The sequence below is a fragment of the Gracilinanus agilis genome, chromosome 2 (assembly GCF_016433145.1).
Source record: "Gracilinanus agilis isolate LMUSP501 chromosome 2, AgileGrace, whole genome shotgun sequence".
NCBI lineage: Eukaryota > Metazoa > Chordata > Mammalia > Didelphimorphia > Didelphidae > Gracilinanus > Gracilinanus agilis.
Genome location: NC_058131.1, coordinates 284,840,307 through 284,861,891, shown reverse-complemented (window position 1 = coordinate 284,861,891; position 21,585 = coordinate 284,840,307). Strand labels below are relative to the sequence as shown.

Below are 21,585 nucleotides of genomic sequence, written 5' to 3'. Positions count from 1 at the left end.
GGTTAGTCAGCTGGATCTGTACAGGTGGGGAGCATAATTCACGGAACTAATCCGTGACTCCTAAAATCCTGGCAACAAGTAGTCCTTTTTTACAAGGCTATTTGCAATGCAAAGTAATTTCTTTGAGGCCCTAAGAGGGACAGTAATGCCAAGGAGGAGGGGGAGAGAGGCAATCTGGGTACCTTACACTCTCTGGGACAGAGAAGCTTTGATCAAAATTATTTCAGGCAGTAAGTCAGTCAAATAGCATTTATTAAGCTCCTACTATGTTCTAAGTTCAAGTAAGCTTCAGGACACTTATACCTTAAAGCTTTCTGAAAACAGGAGTTCAATCTGGAAATTTAAAAGGGGAGGATGAGATGGAATGATGGCAAGATGGAGGAGCTGGGGCCTCCCATCCTCTCCCAAACCAGCTGATAGATAACTACTCAATATTTATTCAGTGTCTAATGGAGAAGTGAGTTTAGAAGTCTCAAGGGAGGAAAAAAATTAGAAATAAATATTGCAGACCCCTTTTAACTGGCATCACTACTGTTAATCCGTGAGTGCTAAACACTTTGCTCCTGTTAGAACCTTTTTCAAAGGCCCTGAAATTAGCAGATTTGTCAAGGAATGGTGGAAAAAGCCTTTTGAGTGCTAAACCAGATTCTGACATTTACAGTTGAGTGAGAGCCTCAAGTTTCCTTAGCTGCAATAAGGGAATAAGAATACTTGCAACTACCTACTACTACTATTACCTACCTCAGAGGGTTGTTGTGAGGAAAGATTCTTAGTTAAGTAAATGATGTGACCCAAAATGCTCCAGCCTCCCATTAAGCACATCAAGGCATTTAAAAATCTGCCCCTGGCTGCAAATGGGAGTAATACAAAATAATTTCTCAAGTCCCTGACCCACTTCTTATTTGAAGCCACAAACCCCTATGTTAGAGCTTTCCAGATTCACCCTCTCCAATTCTCTACAAGAGACTGAACTTCTGGGACCCCAAACAGGTTCCCTCTTCCCTCCAAGGGAATGGGGCAGACATCCAGTAGAGCTGGAACCATGATTAGGATAAGAACATGCACACAATTCCTACCTGGACGACAAACTGGCAAAGTCCCCGCCATCCAAAAGCCTTATTTTGCAGAACAGCACGCCATTCACGAATGGGACAGCAGTCAGCTCCTCCAGGGTAAAAGTGGTTTGAAATTTAAATTTCTTCTTCTTCATCAAGAAAGCCATGAGCAAGTTCCCTGAGTCAGAAGCCCTGTACCGTGAGTTTAAAAAAAAAAAAAAACTACCTAACAGTCTTCTTTCCCACCCTTTTTTCTCAAAAAGGATAAAGGCGATCAAATAGGCCCAAAAGTCCTCAAGTAAAATGCAAACACAATCAGAGAAATGGGTACTTGGAGGTGGGGTAGGTAAGTCTCAGTTTGAATAAGCACAAAGTCTCAAGTTCAAACGCCTGGGTCTCTTCACTCTAGTGGGGCTAGCCCTGGTTGGGAGCTTACTGCCTCCAAAGGCTTCGCAAAAAGAGAAGGAGGAGGAAGAGGAGGAGGAGGAGGAGGAGCAGGGAGGAAACAATCCGTGCATCTCCAAGGGGAGAAGAAAGAAACAAAACTCCAAAAGGCTTCCCACGTCAGAGACTCCGAAGTGGTCTCCTGAGGGGCGCGCTTCGCTGCATCGCATCTAACCAAGTGTCCCCAAGTCCATGCCCAGCTAATTACTCAGGGAGTCGTTCCCCCGAGCTCAGTTCAACAGTCGGAAGGGGCTCCAGGCAGGTTACTGCAATCCCATGGAGGAAGGAACCGGGGAGAGCTAGGGTCCAGCCAGCTCGCAGCGTCTCCTCCCCGCCCCCCGCCCCCAAACCTGTTGGGATGGAGGGAGGGAGGCCCCAGCTCACGGCTGCGGTCGGCGACGGCACCTAACGCACTCGTCCTCCTTTCCAGGATTTCAAGATTGCCCAGGGAGGGAGCCCCGACGGCAGAAGGGGGCTCCTCTGCAGCTCCCTGGGGATGAGAACGAGAGGAGGATGCGGAGGAACCGAGGGTTTCAAGCCGCCTGCCTGGGTGCGCGGTCTGCGTCTCCTCCTCGGACAGCTGGGTCCAGCCTCAGCACAGTACCCTTCCCAAATCTGGGGTCGCTCTGGACCAGGGTAAGACGGGAGAACGGGGCCTCACCGCACCCACGCCAGCAGCCCACCCCTCCTGCCCCCGGGGCCTTGGCCGGGACAAGCTGCGGGCTCACTCCAAAGCAACTCTCGGCGCTAGCCCAGCTACAGAGCGCCGCGCAGCAGCACCCCCCTCCCCCCGCAACAGCACCCCCACACAGCAGGCGCCTCCCGTCCGCGGCTGCTCCGCTCAGCTCCCTACGCAGTGCCGGCACCCGCGGGAGAAGCGAAGAGGCGGACGGCTCCCCTTCTAGAATGCCGGCCCCACGGCCGCCCGCGTAGCAGAAGGAAAGTGGGGAAAGGAGGGGAGGGCGGGGAGGAGGCCCGAATATAAGCCCGGGATTGGCCAGTCAGAAAGAGAGGGAGGGGAAGGAGTAGCGCTGACGGGGATTGGTGAGACGGAGAAGGGGAGGGAGGTCCTATACGAAGAATAGGTTGATTGAGTCTGAGTGATTGGTGAGAGAAGAAGACTGAGCCCGCCTCCTTCCCTTAAGCTCAGTGGAAAAGAAAGGGAGCCGGGCTGGAGAGGGAAAAAGAGGAGTGATGTGGGAGGTCGGGTTGGGGGAGGTGGGCGGGCAGGGAAGCAGGAGGAGGAGACGGGACAATAGGAGAGAAAGTGGTGTAGGGGCTGGAATTTAGAGGCTAACAACTTTGGGGTAACCCTCAGTCAGAATTCAATGTTTAATACGTGCCATTCTAACCTCAGTTTTGTGCAGGCTGCTAAAATCAATAAAAAGATTAAAACCCCGCCCCCTCCACCCCGACCCGGAGCATCCTTAGACCACCCGGTCGCATGGGGATCATTACTTTAGCCTCCGTACCTCCCCTCCCCCTCAATTCCTGAAGCACTGTTAGTTAATCAGTACTTCCTTGTGAAAGGTCTTCCTATTGTCGGAATGTTCTTTTAAATCTTGTATTGCGATTAAACTTTTAAGGGTTTTACTTTATGTTCCCCAACTTCTTGACCACAAATACTCAATTTCTTCTTCAGGCCTAGCACTGACCCTTCTGTACCATAGAGGTTATGTGCTAATTTGGCATAATTTGTTTTGGTAAGATATGGGACCTGATACCCAGACCCACTCCCAGACTCCCAGGATATTCCTCAGAGACCTGTCTGTCCATTTCCTTCTTCTTTTTTTTTTTTTTAAACCCTTAACTTCTGTGTATTAGCTCCTAGGTGGAAGAATGGTAAGGGTGGGCAATGGGGGTCAAGTGACTTGCCCAGGGTCACACAGCTGGGAAGTGTCTGAGACCAGATTTGAACCTAGGACCTCCTGTCTCTAGGCCTGACTCAATCCACTGAGCTACCCAGCTTCCCCCTGTCTGACCATTTCTTATTTGAGGCTATTTTTCCAACTGTTGCATGAAGAGAATAACTGGTGAACATCCCTCTCCTACAAACAGTCCTCCAACTACATGCAATGGTAGTTTTCCCTTCCCTCCCCCACTCCACCTTTCTGGTTCAGCTCAATTTTGCCAGGTTAAAGGAAAAGAACCTGCAGTTCTTAACCCCAGAAGTGGGATTTGTAAGGAGATAAATGGCCATGGACCATCCCTGGGCTAACTGGCTCCACTTGCCTGTGAACACTAGGACTGTACTTGTAACCACAGTAACAGAACAGAGCTGATCTGATTGCCAGATATCCCTCTATGGCATGTGGGTTGGGCTTTTGGATGCTTTCCCTGCCTTTCCCCCTCCCCCTTCCTTTTGGGGCTCCAGGCAGGGGCCAGCAGGTTTCATCCGGGTGTCTGCCTTCCCAGGCCTGAAGGAATTGAGAGAGTAGATTCTTGGATTCTGATTGTAACTGCTTTCTGTCCGAATATGTAACCGGGCTGGTACAGGGGAAGGGTTGCATAAGTGACTGGAAGGCTTTTTTATCAGTGCAGTGGAACACCAGCTGGGATCATCCCCTAAAGATCCAAAGCAGTTTGGAATCATCCTAACCAGAAGGGATCTGCAACCCCTGGCTGCTCCCCACTCCTCCCAAAGAATATGGCCCTGTTTCTGTTTGCTCTTGTCCTCCAGTCCTTGAAGTCTAAGGGTATAGACAGTATGGCCAAGGGACACAGGCTAGGTGGAGGTCAGTGTTTCCAAGGACATACAAGGATACTAAGAAGTCATGATATTGGGTTAGACAGTTCTGTCTCAGGAGTCATCTGGTTAGACTGCCATATTTTTACTGAAAAAGAATAAAACCCATTGGCCAGGATGTTGGGGGAGAAGGGTTGTTGATCAATTCAATTTGACAATTATTTATAAATCATTTATTCAGTATTAGATACTGTGTTAATAGCTACAGAAGCCAAACAAGGACATAGTCCTAGCCCTCAAAGATCTTCTTTTCTCCTGGCTGGATACTGCATACACATACAAGCAAAGTAACTTGAAGAGGAAGAAAGAAGCACTAACAACTGGAAGAATCAGGGAACTCTCCCAGGAAGGGTGGCTAGGTTGCTGAAGGAAGATAGGATTTCAAAAGCTAGTGAAGAATAATGGGTAATAGGAGGAGAAACATGGAAGGCAAATGCTGAATTCTTGAAAGGAGTTCTATTCCAGTTTGATTCGATTAGAAAAGGGAACTCGGAATTTTGGTCCATAACTTTTGTCAGACAAAAGAGCAAAGGGCAGCTAGGTGGCACAGTAGATAGTGGGACTGATACACAAGAAACACAGTGCTTTCGAATTGATACTTAGTATTGATTCTAAGACAGAAGGTACAGGTTTCAAAAAAAAAAAAAAAAAAAAAAAAAAAGACCTAAAAGCCTAGATAACAGATTTAGGAAGTATCTGAGGGTAAGATTTGAACCCAGGTCTTCCCATCTCTAGGCCTGGCTCTCTATCCAGTATGCTACCCAGCTGCCCTAAATCCTAAGATTTTTAAGGTGAAAGGGTCCTTAGAGATGATCTAATTGAGCCCCTTCACTTTACAGATGAAAAAACAAAGACTGAGAGAAGGGAAATGATTTGTCCAAGGTAATCCAGCAAATTAGTAACAGAGCTGAGGCTAAAACCATGGTCTCAACTCCAAATCCTATATTCCAGAGATTGTCAAAGTATGGTCCAGGGGTCCCCAGATGACCTGAGATCTTTTCAGGGGGTCCACGAAATCAAAACTATTTTCTCAATAATACTACAATGTTTAATTTCTAATATAATAAATATTGATAGATACAACCTACATAAACAAAAGCTCTTTGGCTAGAGCCCTCATTAATTTTTAAGACGTAAAGGAGTTCTGAGACCAAAAAGTTTGAGTACTGCTTTTAGTCTTTCCACTAACTACATGAAGCAGTCTCTCTTCCTGCTCACTCCCATTAGTGAAGACAGGGCTGGGCTCTCCAGTGCTGAATCACTGATGGTTATTACTCAGGCTGTTTACAGAGCTGATGAAGCAGTCAAGTTCAAGATAGATCTAGCTATCCATAGGCTAAGGGACCTATTGATTTGTGGCTTGAACCTTGCTAATATTTGAACTAGTGCACGAGCAGATAAAGGTTTCATATAACTCTCAAAGAGCTATTCTTAATTGAATGTAGGGCTCCCATCTCCTTGTCTACCAGTTCCCATTAATCAGCCATTTGTGCCTTTTTCAGGACAGGCAGGGCCAGTGCAGACATCATTAGGGCTACTTAACCTTTACTCAGCTCACACATAAGGAGCAGGGAAGGCTCCCTGCCCCCTACCTCTACACTGTATATATAACTTCCCCATTTGGTAGAGGAAAGGTTGGGGCAGTGTGATTAAGTTGGTTGCAAGGAACTCTACTGAGCTCTACGCCTAAGGAATTTCAGAGTGGACTTTCCAGTAAGATTTAAGTAAGAGACAAAAATCAAATTAAGTTAACATTTCCTATGAAGAAAAGTAACATATAGGTACTCTCCTATAATAGTTACTAATTGCTAATCCCAATTATTAATTCTAACTTTCCAATGTACTGAAGAGGGGACATTTTCAGCTTTTTTTTTTTTTAAACCTTTACCTTCCATCTTGGAGTCAATACTGTGTATTGGCTCCAAGGCAGTGGTAAGGGCTAGGCAATGGGGGTTAAGTGACTTGCCCAGGGTCACACAGCTAGGAAGTATCTAAGATCATATTTGAACCCAGGACCTCCTATCTCTAGGGCTGGCTCTCAATCCACTGAGCTACCCAGCTGCCCCCACATTTTCAGCTTTAAGATGTCCTTTCTTCTGCCTGTGAAGTCCTGCTGAGATAAGAGATTTAAGAAGGAAAAAAAATATTTCTTAAGCACCAACCATATGCCACAGTCATTGTGCTAAGTACTTTGCAAATATCTCATTTGATCCTCACAGAGGTAGGTACTATTATTATCTTCCATTTACAGCTGAGGAAACTGAGGTGATTGTCCCAGGGTCCACCAGCTAGTCAGACCCAGTGCTCTAAATATTATATCACCTAGATTTAGAGCTAAAAAAAGGAGGTGATGATCATCTAGTCCAAACCCCTCATTTTATAGATGAAGCCCGAAGAGGTTGGGAATTGCTCATAGTCACCTAGGTAAGTAAATGTCAGAAGCAGGTTTTGAACTAGGCCTGGTAGGTGAGTCCAAAGCTCCTTCTACAGTAAGTCTGCTGATTCAGACTCAGGAGCTAAGAGTTCAAGTCCAAGACTCTCTCCACTGCATTGCCCTCCCTCTTCTGATATTGGGATGTTTGGAATAGAATGAAGGAAAATGTTCAGGTTTGTGCCTTCTAGACCCTCCGTTTTGCAAATTGATAGTAAAGGCTCACATTGAAGTCGTATTTACAGGTTTCACTTTCAATTTAATTCAGAAAGTTTTTCTTACAACATCCCTGTGAGGTAGGTAGTGCAGGGATTATTATGAGAATTTTCCAGAAAGAGAAGGATAGGATGGGGTCAAGGATTATAGGATTTCTGTCTAAGAAAGAACTTGAAAATCATCAAGTCCAACTCCCTCTTTTTACACACTAGGAAATCAAGACCAAAGAAATTACAATCCTTACCCAAGATCACACTTAGCCCAAGAAATCCAGTTAGAAATGTTGGTGTTGGGACCAGAACCTATGTTTTCTGACTTCAAGACCATGCAAACTTCCTAAATTACTATTTTCACCCTCTTGCTTCCCCATTCCAAAATCTTTCTATTTCCCATAGGATAAAGGTCCAATCCTTTAACCTGGTCATCATCATTCTTCATAGGGCCCCAACCCACCCTAAAGCTCTTGTCTGAATAGTTCAATAAGAAACTAGGGAGAAAGTTGGACTAGAGCTTGGACTGGAAAGATGGTAAGATTCGGAGAATCAGAAGGAAAGGAATTTCCAGCACACAGAAACAACATGGAAAGAGAGTACAAGGGATAGTGAGAAGATTAGTCAAAAATTGGTCAAGCTGGAACAGAAGGATTCTTTTAGAACAGAAGATATTGCTAGAGAAGAAGGTTGTATCCAACTCGGACTGACCTTAAATACTATAGAGTCCTGGTTCAAGCACTGGCAGGGACCTCAAAGATCATCTAGTCCAACTCCATTTTTTTTTTAAACCCTTACCTTCCGTCTCGGAGTCAATACTGTGTATTGGCGCTAAGGCAGAAGAGTGGTAAGGGCTAGGCAATGGGGGTCAAGTGACTTGCCCAGGGTCACACAGCTGGGAAGTGTCTGAGGCCAGATTTGAACCCAGGACCTCCTGTCTCTAGGCCTGGTTCTCAATCCACTGAGCTACCCAGCTGCCCCCGTCCAACTCCTTTTTTTCTGTAGATGGGGCAAGTCCAGAGATGTTGTTACTTAAGGTCACACAGGTAATGCATCATTTTTTAAAACCCTTATTTCTGCCTCAGTATCAATTCTAAAACAGAAGAGCAGCAAGGGCTAGGCAATTGGATTAAGTGACTTATCCAGAGTCACACAGCTAGAAAGTGTCTGAGGCCAGATTTAAACCCAGATCTTCCCTATTCTAGGCTTCATTCTCTATCTCCTGCTCCCAGGTAATACATTGTTGAAGCAAGATTCCAATCCAGGTCCTTTGACTTTAAATCGGGTGCTCTTTCTACTACTTACCTTATATGACTAAGAAGTTTGAGGCTAATGTGGAACCCTAATTCTGCCAGTCTGAATCTGGGAGCAGCAGCACCCCAGCTCGTGCAGTATCCAGGTTGGAATGGGATTTTTCCAAGTCAAAAAGCAGAGACTTTCAGACAGGAGAATCATAGATTTCAAGAGCTAAACAGGCCTGTGCACATAGCAATAGCAAACATGTGTGCCCACTGAGCCAAAGAGAAGACTCTCAGTCTTGGAGCTTATCTCCCAACTAATCCCAAATTGGAGGGTTTAGATCTTCTAAAGAGAAAAAAAGGATTCCTTTATGCATCATGCTCCTTGTACAGAGAAGTTCACCTTCGTTGTCACCTACTTACAGAGAAAATCCATTGAGTTAGTTGGACAGCACAGTCCCAATAAGAAGGAGATTGGATGTTCAGCAGCCCTTAAAGTGTGTTTGCCTTCTAAGGGCAATCAAAACCAGTGATGGTCAAACTCAGATAAAAACTGGGTCACTAAACAAGTATATAAGCATCTCTGCTTTTACATATTGATTTAGAAAACCACATTATAACATTATCTATATTCTATTGTAATCTTATTTATTCTTTTAGATATTTCTCAACTGTATTTTAATCTGATTCAGAGGTGTTTGGTGTTTGATACCTCTTAATCTAAAACCTCCACATATGTCTGGAAATAATGGAATAAGATGAGGTCTAGGGATCTGCTGGAATGTCAGAATTGCCCCAATGGCTATCTTTTTCCTTTCTGAAGATAGCTAATGGGCTATTTGGGTACTCTATATGTTTCTATATCTGTCATTGGACAGCTTGGTAGTACAGTGGTTAGAGCAAATTCAGTGCCCATTCCACTGGACTACTTTGTCTTAGGGAATACTAAGTGGCACAGTGAACAGAGCACCAGACCTGGAGTCAGGAAAACCTGAGTTCAAATCTAGTCTAAGACACTAGCTGTGTGCCTTGGCAAGGTACTGTTGGCCTCAGTTTCCTCATCTGTCAAATGAGCTGGAGAAGGAAATGGCAAATCACTCCAATATCTCTGCCAAGAAAACCCCAAATGGGGTCCTGGAGAGTCAGACACAAATGAAACAAGTGAACAAAAATATTTATTATTGGGCTCCTATGAGTCCCTTTTATCTTGTCTTCTTTGGAGTGATGTAATAGTTGTTCTACATGATATGCATTTAGTATTCTGTGTATTTATTTGGAATCTGAAGGGAACAAATCCTTTTTTAAAAGTCCAATATGTCTTAAATCACAAAGAACTGAGGGGCAGCTGGGTTGCTCAGTGGATAGAGTTCCAGACCTGGAGTCAGAAGAACCTGGGTTCATATCTGGCCTCATTCACTTCCTAGCTGTGTGACCCTAGGCAAGTCATTTAACCAAGACTGCCTAGCCCTTGCCTCTCTGGTTCTAAAACAGAAGATAAGTTGTTGTTTTTGTTTTTGATCACTAGGAACTGACTACTAAAGGGTCTTCTGGCTTCTATTTTCAACTCTTTTCAATTCATCCTTCATACTACCACCAAAATAATCTTCCCTGTACATAAATCTGGTCATTTAAACCCAGATCTTCCCTACTCTAGGCTTGGTTCTCTGTCTCTTGCCCTCAAGTAATATATTGTTGAGGCAAGATTCCAATCCAGCTCCTTTGACTTTAAATCTGGTGCTCTTTCTACTACTACCTACTTGCCTACTAAGTAAAGCTCTAACTCCTTTACCTGTCATTCAAGGCCCCTTATACTCTGATAGCCTCTCCAGATGACTCATCTTCCTTCTCTCTGTCCATGCTATGCTCACAAACACAAGGTTACCTTTCTACTTCTGGGCCTCTGTGAATTCACTCTGTTCTTTATGCATGAAGTGCTGGCCCTTCTGCCTCTCTTCTAAAGCCCAATTACAATGCCATTTCCCCCTGCATCCTTCTTTGATCCCTCCAGGTCAGGAACAACATCCCTGATTTCACTTCCAAGAGTGCTTCATTTTATTCCTCCTTAATGTCCTTAAGGTGGATTTAGAGTCAGAGAACTTTAGTTCAGATGGTGACTGTTGTTTTCCACCAGGGTGAACTTGGGCAAGTTGCTTAATCTGGGGCCTCAGTTTCCTCATCTATAAAATCAGGAGCTGACTCAACACCTTCCAAGATCCCTTTCACTTCAAAGCCTATGATCCTAATCTACAGCCTAATATCATTATTGCTGTATCTTTTCTTCTATAGCCTGTGTACTGAGAATGTAGTATAGCATGATTTAGAGGCCTAACCTTGGAGTTGGGAAGACCTAGGTTTAAGTCTTTGCTCTCACCTCTGGAGGGTATGTGACCCTACACAAGTCACTTAAACTCTCAGGAACCCTAACATCTCCAAGACTAGAGAATTACAGATGAGGGGCTGATCTGTATTGGTGCAGTGAGTTTCCACACCTGGACTTCCATCCATCAGTGAAGTCACAGGTCTAGACTAATGGGAAAAAAGCTGAAAGCTTCATGAGGGCAGTAACCAAGTCTTACCTAAATGCTGTATCTCTCCAGCACTTTGCAGAGTGCTCTGTACACAGGAGGCTCTTAATTCAAAGGCTGAATGAATGAAGGAAAGGGGGGATCCTGTCTTCCTTTTATCTGGGAAGAGCAGGAAGCAGTTCCTAAGTAGGCTGGAAATCTTTCACTTTCCTCTCCAAGGGGCTAAAGAACCAGGCAAAGGGCAAAGCCCAGCAACTTTGGCAGGGAATCTTTTTCCCAGAATGGCAGAGGACACTGCCCTAGGAACACATCAGGCTTTGGAAAATGTGATTGCACAAGGTGTTCTAGAGTTTGAGACTTTGTCTCTTGAGCAGTGATAAACTTCAAACTCAACCCATGAACTCCAACTTCCTTAGTCAGAAGTCAGGGTGAAGGACGCTCATGCTTATATAACTCCCTTGGGACAACCAGACCTTTTACCCAGAAACCTAGGACAAGCCAGATGCCTGGTGCAACATTTGTGTCTAAGCAGTGTCCTAACCAGCCTTTTCTTTTCTTTCTTTCTTCTTCTTTTTTTTTTTTAACCCTCACTTTCTGTTTCAGTAACAACTCTAACATAGAAGGGCAAGGGCTAGGTGGAGGGTTAAGTGACTTGCCCAGGGTCACATAGCTAAGAAGTGTCTGAAGCCACATTTGAACCCAGGCCCTTCTCATTGTTATTACTTCTCATTACTGTATGATCACAGAATTAAGAGCTGGAAGGGGTCTTAGAGGCCATTTAATCCAACCCATCATTTTACAGATAAGGAAGCTGAGGACCAGAAAGGTAAGTGACTTGTCCAAGATAGTAAATAGAATAGCTAAGATTTGAACCCAAGGTCTCTAATTCCAAATCCAGTATTCTTTGGATGGCACTTTGAAAAGCATAGCAAATTATAGCAAAAAATAAAAGTATAAGAGGAGCAAAATTTTTCTACTTGCAAAACCCAGCCCTATTCATTTTCTAAATTCTTCATCCTTCTCATTTTTGTTAGCAATTATCATCACTAACTCTGGCTTTGTCCTTTGTATGGGTAGTGCAATTCGACAAACATTGATTTAAGTACCTGATTCTCTCTCTCTCTCTCTCTCTCTCTCTCTCTCTCTCTCTCTCTCTCTCTCTGTCTCTCTCTCTCTCTCTCTCTCTGTCTCTCTGTCTCTTCCTCCCTCCCTGTCTCCATCTCTGTCCCTGCCTCTTCCTCATCATATATATATATATATATGTATATATATATATATATATGTTTTGCAAGCTGGAGATACAAGGATATGAATGAGGCTTGACTATTGCCTTCAAGAGAGCTTAGCAATAAGTAGAGAAGCTTATAGTCTAGTCTAGGAGAACATCCTCTATTATAAAGCATTAAAAAAGAGCATCCACAAATTGCTTTTACAAAGTTAGTGTCTGAAAAAATGCCCAATTGCAAAGGTACAGATTGCTAAATAAAATTTGAAAGAAAAGAGCACAAGATGGGGAGTCAGGAGGTCTGACTTCTAGTCCTGGTTCTACCATTAGCTAGTTATAGGAGCTTAAGCAAATCAACTTCTTTGAGTTTTGGTTTCCTTGTCTGTAAAATGGGGGCGTTGGGACTAGACTCTAGGTCTCCTTCCAGTTATAAAATGATCCTGATATCTCACCACTACTGAATGTCTATAACAGGAGGAAAAATTACGTATTTATTTTCATTTATTTATAACTGAAATTGAGCATTTCCTTTAATTTTGAACGTAAACCACAAGCCATAGTAAGTAATGGCTTCATTGGACCATCAAAGGGGTCCAGTCCATGTCACAAAAAAAAGATTAAGAACCCTGCTCTAGGATGATGTATCTTATTGATGCCTTCTGCTTCTAAACTGGCTAGCAAAAGAGAAGAATTTACATTTATTTATATTGTAGGAAGGGATTCAAAGAAGATCCGAAGAAAGGTGCTATTTTCCCTTTTTTTTAGAATGTTACAGATATTACAGGTATCACTTTCCCATTGCAACTTTCCCCATCACATTTCTGATATATCATGGGTTGGCATAAGAAATTAAATGGGAATTTGTGGGGAATTTCACAGGAGGAAAACCTCAGAAAAAACAGGAAGACCAGTAGACTTCACAGAAAAAGTTTAAAAATTCAGAAATGCATAAAATACATGTGTAATATCAACATGTTTTCTTTTAATAACATATACAACTTCTTTTTTAAGTTAAATTTTAAAAAATAAAGTTAAATTAAATAAAAAGTTAAAGTTGGCAAAAAGAACACCAAAACCAAAAAAATTTTGCAATGATTTTCCAGAAGTTGGAGGGCAGAGTGACATGTCCCCTAACCCCCCATGATATGGAAGGCATACTTGTATTATGTTTCAAGAAACAATGAATACAGGTCATTCAGAAAAGCATAAGAAGAATTATATAAACTCATGCAAAGTGAAGTGAACAGAACTAGAAAAATGATATACACAATGATTTCAACAATGGAATTAGAAAGAAACCAAACCAAAACTAAATACTGTCTAATTATAAAGACCAAACTTGGGCCTGAACAAGAAATGGGAAAAAAAAAAAAAAAAAGCATCTCCCTCTTTTCTTCACAGAAGTAAGGGAATTCTGAGTGATGAACATTGGAGATATTATCAGTCTTTTTTGATGTGTTGGTTTCAGTATGCTGAATGGCATTTTTCTTTCCTCTTCTTTTTCTTACCCTTTATAACAGGGGGATGACTGGACAAAGCAGGAGGTGATAAAGAAAAAAGATATTAACCATTTTTGAAGAGAGCAGTTCTGAATCCCTCTTTTTTTATATCTAGTTTCAACAGTCTATTTTCATGACTTTTTGTAGCCTCCCTTTAAGTTTCTAGAACTCCCTGGCACATTAAAAACTGGCCCTTTCTTTGTTCTGAGGCACCCTAAGTATGAATGACAGAAATCATCATCTCATCCTGGCTTTGTTCCAGATGCAAGGGTAACACCAGACTAAGAATCCCAAGGTCCAGGTTTTAGCCTTCATTCTTGTCATTTACTAACCTATGGTCTCTAAGGGCCTTCTAGTCCTTTTAAAATTTGGAAATCTGGGATCCTAAGTGTCTTTTACATTTTTTGTTCTGCCATACATATTTATTATAATAATTATATTCAGTTTAGTTCTTACTAATAGTATCACATATTATGTTGACCTGAAAAAAAATACTGAACTACCAAAGTATTTATTATAATAATAGGTCTTGAAACTAGTGCAAGGAGATTGTAATCAAGAAAACCACACAGAGTTGTGACATTGGGATTATAATTTGGGAAGCCCCACAGAGACATATCGCTGAGATTTCCACTAAACTGCAGAAAAGGAAGTGATTAAATGATTAAATATTCTTTTGAAAAGGTAAAGGAGAGAGCAGCTAGATGGCTCAGTGGACTGAAGAGGCCCAGAGGTCCTGGGTTCAAATATGGCTTCAGACACTTCTTAGGTGTGTGACCCTGGGCAAGTCACTTAACCCTGACTGCCTAGCCCTTACCACTCTTCTGTCTCAGAACCAATACACATTGATTCAAAGACAGAAGGTAAAGGTTTACAAAAAAAAAAAAAAACCAGCCAAATTACATTAAGTTGGCTAGAGTGATTGGAAAGGTACTGTCTTCTTTAACTAAGTTTTGGGCCAAAACCAGTTCATAGTCAATTCAATCACTGTCCAGCTTTTGGGGTTGTTTGTTTTAACGCTAGAAAAGAGTCAATCTGAAGACTCTGAAAATGTCAACTGTCTATTCTCCCCACTAATATTTACCTCTGAGGCTGCATCATGGTTGTGCCATAGACAAGCTCCAACAAGTATGGGCCCAATGTTAGACTATACATCCCTTTTATAAGAAACAGCATAGTATAGTGGCCACTGGAATCAGGAAGACCTGATCTTAAAGACTTACTGGAAGAAAGGTTATATGACCTTGGGCAAGTGATTTAACCTCTCTCAAGCTCAACTTTCTCCTCTATAAGGAATGATACTAGATGACCCCTAAGGTCCTTTCAAGCTCTAGATTGTAAGAAATAAAATTAATATAGAGTGATAAAATTAAAAATATCATGATTTCAAAGGGTTTATTGAAAGTCATTTAGAAAAATGAAGCCACATGTCTGTTGAGTTAGCTCAAAATATGAGGGCCCTGTTACCTCTTCCTCCCATCCTGGCTCTGCTCCAAATCACCAAAAAGAGAGCAAGTATCTACCAATCCCCGTCCTCAGTCTTTATACTCCTGTTTACCTAATTATACTTCCTGCCCACCTAATTACACAAGAGGAATCATGGAAAATGTAGTTTGAAAGAGATCTAAATGTCCACAGGAAGTTTAGACCAGAGACCCCAAAATTAGTTCAAGGACTCCCAAATTTCCAATATCACAAGATCTACCAGTCTAGTTAAATTTAAAGAGAGGCTCATTACTAGTAAGAACTTAGAATCTTCTGACTTGCTCCAGAGTATTAAAACAAAGAACTCAATAGACAGATAAATACTGAATTGACTGAATGGATTTTTGCCAACTTTCTAGAACCTCCTTTGCCAGAGGACTGAATCTAAAGAGGACAATCAAATCTAAAGTACAAGAAGCCCACTCCCAATTACCCTAACCTCTGACTATTTGCTCCTTGCTCAAGCTTCTGTGTTGGCAGGTAACCTGGCTGTTGTCAGCACTACCTCCCCCTCCTCACTTCTAAAAGACTTCCTCTGTATCTCATTGGATACCCCAGAACTACAGTTCTGGGTGGGATTCCAGGTTATAATTAGTTCGAAGGCAGAAGAGAGGTCAGAGCTAGGCAAAGAAGGTTAAGTGACTTGCCCAAGGTCATATATCTAGGACCCTGGGCAAGTCACTATATATTGCAATACCCCAACAGAATGTAAATTGGGGGGGGGGGGGCAGACATAGCTTTTTCATGTTTGTCTTTATATCCTCAGCACTTAAGGTCATGCCCTTTAGGTTTCTTGAATTGGATTAAAATCACCAGAAGGAATGGAATTTGAACCCAGTTCCCCATACTTACACTTCTACTCAAACAGTCAAATGTTACTCCACCCTTGTCAAAGTTTTATTTCTGCCTAGGGAGTGACTTGTTCTATCTCTCTGTTTATAGTAACAGTTCTGGTCTTTAGGGTTCAGAGATTAGTTGTTCTCAGGAAGGTTCACTCCATCGCTCAGACCTCGCCCTCTTGAAAACCTCAGTGTTCACTTTTTAATTCATTTAATAAAGTCAATATGTTAAAAATAAACTCACTTGGAAGGAGGCCCAGAGTGTCTGAAAGGGTAAACAACTGCTGCCCAATATTTAGGGGTTTCATTGCCACGGTCCAAAGAATGAGTTTCAGATCAGCATCTTTATGCATGGATTGTTGGTCAGGTTGAACTCTTTCAGAATGGGACAAGCAATGTTCTTCTCCTGAGTCATCATGAGTCCTGAAAAACTGGCACAAAAAATGATTTATTTCTTTAAAGACAATCCAAGCAACAAAACTTTATAGACACACACTGACAAGCTTGTCTTCATCACTCCCCAAGGAAGAGTGGTACTGGGTTATTATTCACTTTTTTGGTTTTTAGTTATAAAATTATGCCTCCAACCCCATTTTATAAATGAGAAAAATTGAGGAACTGACAATAGACAACAGATATGAGTGGGACAGGGTTGGGACCACCACTGCAATAAGTTCACAAACATGGAGCTGAGAGATCAAGGCATGACAGCAGTTTATTCTTTGAGGAAAGGGACATTCCCCACTTTGGATGCTTGAGGAATGTCAAAGTATTGAGTTCAAAGACCCAATCTATAGGGTCTTCTACTCATGGAAACTACTTCCTCCCCACTTCCCTTCCTTTGCTCCGGTTACAACAAGCCTGTCATAACAGGATTCTTCTTTGACATTGTCAACTTGGAAAACACAGAACCACTAAAGTAGTCAGCAAAACCAAATCTTTAATCAGGAAAGAGACAAGTCCTTAATATTCAGCCACACAGAGCCCAGCCCTAAATACCAGAGTTAAAACTCTGGTGCTCTGAGGATAGTGTCTCTGAGAGAATGACCCTACCCACTAGATGATTCTCCAAAGAGCAATAGAACATAGGGATCTTATATACCTTTTGGGGAACTAAAGACAGGGAAGTATGTGATTGATTGGCTTTACAATGACTACAAGGAAATGAGAAGTCCAAGACAAGGATCATCTGGAAGAGGCTGATGCTTTACAATGGATACTAAAGAAAGAGCCCAGCCAAGGGCTGGGCTACCTGGGAGAGGACTTTGATACAATGGGAGAAACTTCTTTTTTTTTTTTTTTTAATTTAAAATTAATCTTTAAAAAGTTGTAATTTTTTAAAAATTCAATTAATTAATTAATTAACAAGATTTTCCCATGGTTACATGATTCACATTCTTTCCCTCCCCTCTTTTCTCCCCTCTCCCAGAGTCAATGAGCAATTCCACTGGGTTATACATGTATCATTGTTCAAGACCCATTTCCATATTATTACTATTTGCAATAGAATGATCATTTAAAGCCAACATCTCCAATCATATCCCTATCGAACCATGTGATCAATCATATTTTTTTTCTGCATAATGGGAGAAACTTCTTAGACAAAAAGGGTACTTAACATTTGATTATATCTATTAGTCTCACCTGAATTGGGATCATTAAGTACTTTAAGGTCTACTACCAAAACAAGGCCAATCTGGGACTCCCTTAAGGTAAGTTCCCAAGGGATAGGGGCAAACTTGGAGTTCCCAAAAACCTAATTGACAACATCTTTAAAAGATAAGTGAGGGGGCAGCTGGGTAGCTCGGTGGATTGAGAGTCAGGCCTAGAGATGGGAGGTCCTAGGTTCAAATCTGGCCTCAGACACTTCCCAGCTGTGTGACCCTGGGCAAGTCACTTGACCCCCATTGCCTAGCCCTTACCACTCTTCCACCTAGGAGCCAATACACAGTATTGATTCTGAGACAGAAGGTAAGAGTTTAAAAAAGATAAGTGAGTTAACTACTCCACCCCTTTCAAAATTTCAAAGACCTTTGAAGTGAACAGGCCAAGGGTTTTGTTTTTAGAGAAGGAGAGTGGGTTCTGACAGGAAGGGAAAATACTAACTTCTATGTAGGTTCTTGAAAATATTGGGGTGAGGCACTTATGAGAAAGACACTGATTATATCCCATTCAGATGTATCAGACCTAATTATGTTACACACACAGTCCTTACTCTAAATTCTAGTAGACTCCTTTTCACCTCCAGGATCAAATATAAAATCCTCTGCTTGACATTCAAGACCTTTCCTAAGCTGCCCTCCCACCTTTCCAGTCTTCTTATGTCTTATACTTAAGATCTTAAACACACACACACACACACACACACACACACACACACACACACACACACACCTCATCCGGTGAGCCTACATATTGTTCTTGAAAAAGATTTCTCCCAATTCCAAGCATTTTTACTGGCTGTTTCCTTTATCCGGTATTTTCTTCTCGCCTCTCTTTCCTGGATTCTCTGGCTTTCAAGATGCACTTAAAATTCTATCTTCTACAGGAAGCCTTAATTCTGGTGCCTTCTCTCTTTTGAATATGTCCAGTGTCTCCTGTATATAACTTGTTGGCCGGTGCTTAATAAATGTTTATTGACAGACTGACTTGAGGCAACAGATATATATGAAAATGGAATGTGGACTTTTCAGTTGGTTCTTTGCTCTCTGGGACCCACCCAACCCCTCTTCCCATTACTGTATTCAAACCAACTGAGAGAGTATCATTTGGTGATCTCATGTTGCTAAATAAGAATAATTGAGAGGTAAAAAATGGTTTCTGTTGTGGGCAAATAAATAGGGCAGAGTAAATCAATTGGCATCGCTCTGAGATAGTCCTTGGTGGCTGGGGGCAGAAAACAGGGCTAAATGTTTTAAATAAATCATCCATTTATTCAACACACTTTTATGTATCAATAGTGCTATGTTCAATGCTGTGGGAGATATTGAGATTTCACTGCCTTCATTAAGTCTATAATCTAATCGGGCAAGTGGCACATATGTGTTTGTGGAAAGTTAAGTGACAATAAGAACTCAAATAGAAGACCACAGAAGAGATATTCTGCAGCCAAATATAGATAAGTAAAAACCCACTTGTAGTGCAGATAGTTCAAAAGAAGGAGAGAGGCCATTGTGGGCCTCTGGAGTCAGAGCAGGAAAGACTTCATGGAGAATGAGAGTGGAATTGAGCTTAGAAGATGGTTAAAATTAAGAGAGAAAAGGATGAATAGTTTTAGAAAGGAGTTGCAGAAGGAAGAGACTTCAGAGTCTCCCCTTTTCTAGGATTCCCCCTCCTCACATGAATGGCATTGATGTGAAAACATGGCAGTGAAAAGAAGTTGCTTGAGAAAGAATTGTTTCTTTTTCCTGTCTTATCCTCTCAATCCATGGTGCAGTAGATAGAGACTGGAGTCAGGAAGATTCATCTTCTTGAGTTCAAATCCCTCCTTAGATACTTACCAGCTGTGTGACCCTGGGTAAGTCAATCAATCTTGTTTGCCTCAGTTTCCTCATTTCTAAAATGAGCTGGAGAATACAATGGCAAACCATTCCAGTATATTTGCCACGAAATCCCTAATTGGGGTCATGAAGAGTGAGACTTAGGAATAAATTCTTTTAATCATAGGGCCTTGCACAGAGTAGGCACTTAGTGTTTGGTGTTTGATTAAATTCAACAGAGACAGCTAGGTGGCACAGTGAATAGAGCACAGGACCTGATGTGAGGAAGTCTTTTCTTTTTTAGTTCAAATCTGGCCTCAGACACTTCCTAGCTATGTGACCCTACGCAAGCCTCAATTTCCTCATCTATAAAATGACTTGGAAAGGAAATGGCAAATCCCTCTAAGTACCTCTGCCAAGAAAAGCCCATATGGGGTCATGAAGAGCCAGATGAAACAACATTAATTAAAACGAACATATTGGGAAAGATGCAATCAAAAGAATAAGCATATTTAGCTTGGAATGGAAAAAAACTAAAGAAAGGTGTTATCTTTCTTCTGATTGTTCAAATGCTGTCATTTGGAGGAGGGAGCAGCCTTGTTCTATAGATCTACAGATTGAAGAACCAGGACCAATGGGTGGAAACTTTTGGGGGGAAGGGGTGTAGATTTCAGCTTATTCTGAGAAAGAACTCCCTATCAACCCAAGGCTATACAACAATGGAAGGGGCTGCCTTCTGAGATAGTGAGCTCCCTATCTCTGGAGATGTAGGAGCAAAGGTTTGGGAATGGTGGCATTGGAGTGGGAGGTTAGACTGGTTAACTTCCCAAGTCTTTCCAACCAAAGAGTCTACTATTCTATGATTCCGTGACATCAAAACTATCTGAGAATGACAGATTGGTTAGAAAGGCACATAACTTTATCAGCTAGTCACAGCCCCCAAGATAGTATCTATAATGTCATGTAAGGCCCAGAAGGGCTAAGAGCTTCTTCTAAGCCTGTTTTCAGGGCTGTCTGTCCTCTCTGAGCCAGTTGCCAGGGTTATTTTCCAGAAGGCATAGTATCTAACAGCCAGTGTTGTCCTGAGTGGGCACAAGAAAATATGTCATGAGAGGAAGAGTGGGGCCAGCCGTCACATGGGCATGCCCTCGGCCCCACCTGCTGCATGTTCATCTGGGTCAGCATTAACACATTCTGAGCAGCAAAGAGAAATCATATGGGAACAGCCAAGTGAGCATTGAGTGCCTTGAGGATGACAAGAAGATTCATAGAATCCCAGAATTTTAGATTTGAAAGAGACCTCAGAGACAATTTAGTCCAATCCATATTCAAAGGCAATACTCTGCCATAGCAGACCAGAAAAGTATTCACAAAATCTGATCAAAGACCTCTAGTGAAGGGGAATCCATCATATCTGAGGCAGCCCATTCTACTTTAGGACTGTTCTCATTTTTAAAATATTAATAATAGCTAACATTTATAGAACCCAGGAATCCCTTCCACATTGAGGAGGCTAGAAAATTCTCGTAAAATTTTTTGGCCCTCCCTTTGAACCAGAGAAGACTGAAATTTATTTTTTCTTTGATGGGGTGATTACAGTACCTTATTGCATGTGCAGAACTTCAGTCCTTTTACTACAAATTTAATTTTAAGGAAAAAATTGTGGAGCTATTCATTGATGTTAATAAATAGTAAAATATATACAAACAAGTAATGTACATAACAATACATACATTTTATACATTTACCAGTTACTAAATTTTTAAAAAGATGTCTACATTTCTACTCTTTGTGTGCTGTCTATTGACTTTCACATTCTTTTTTTTTTTTTTTTAACCCTTACCTCCTGTCTTGGAGTCAATATCGGAGTATTGGCTCCAAGGCAGAAGAGTGGTAAGGGTAGGCAATGGGGGTCAAGTGACTTGCCCAGGGTCACACAGCTGGGAAGTGTCTGAGGTCAGATTTGAACCTAGGACCTCCTGTCTCTAGGCCTGGCTCTCAATCCACTGAGCTACCCAGCTGCCCCCTGGCTTTCACATTCCTTTTGAACTTTAACTTTTTACTTATTTCAACTTTAAAAAAGAAATTGTGTATGTTTATGGTATTGAAAAATAAAATGTATTGATATTATATAATACTATGCATGTATTTTATGCATTTCTAAATCTCTAAACTTTTTCTATGTCCTCTGCTGACCTTTGTGTGTCATCTGCATGTGGGCAGTCTTCAGTAGAACTTTCCAAAAATCCCCATTTAATTTCTTATGCAAATCCAGGATCAAAGTTTGTTGGGGAAAGTATGAGTCCTGATGTGGAAGGGATATCTGTATTTTAAGGTTTACAAAAGGCTTCATAAATATCATCTCATTTTATCCCTGTCACAATAGAAGTAGTCACTATTATTATTCTCATTT

General features: G+C 41.8%; 1 protein-coding gene across 1 annotated transcript in view; it reads right to left on the bottom strand.

Moving 5' to 3' along the window:
- The window catches only part of FAM102A (family with sequence similarity 102 member A), a 43,659-nt gene extending 42,259 nt beyond the window's left edge, over positions 1-1,400 (bottom strand). Inside the window, exon 1 of the mRNA XM_044664069.1 lies at positions 1,077-1,400. Within this exon, the coding sequence (XP_044520004.1) occupies positions 1,077-1,222 (146 nt within the window). The 5' untranslated portion in view covers positions 1,223-1,400. The remainder of the gene's footprint in view (positions 1-1,076) is intronic.
- Between the last annotated feature and the right edge of the window lie 20,185 nt (positions 1,401-21,585).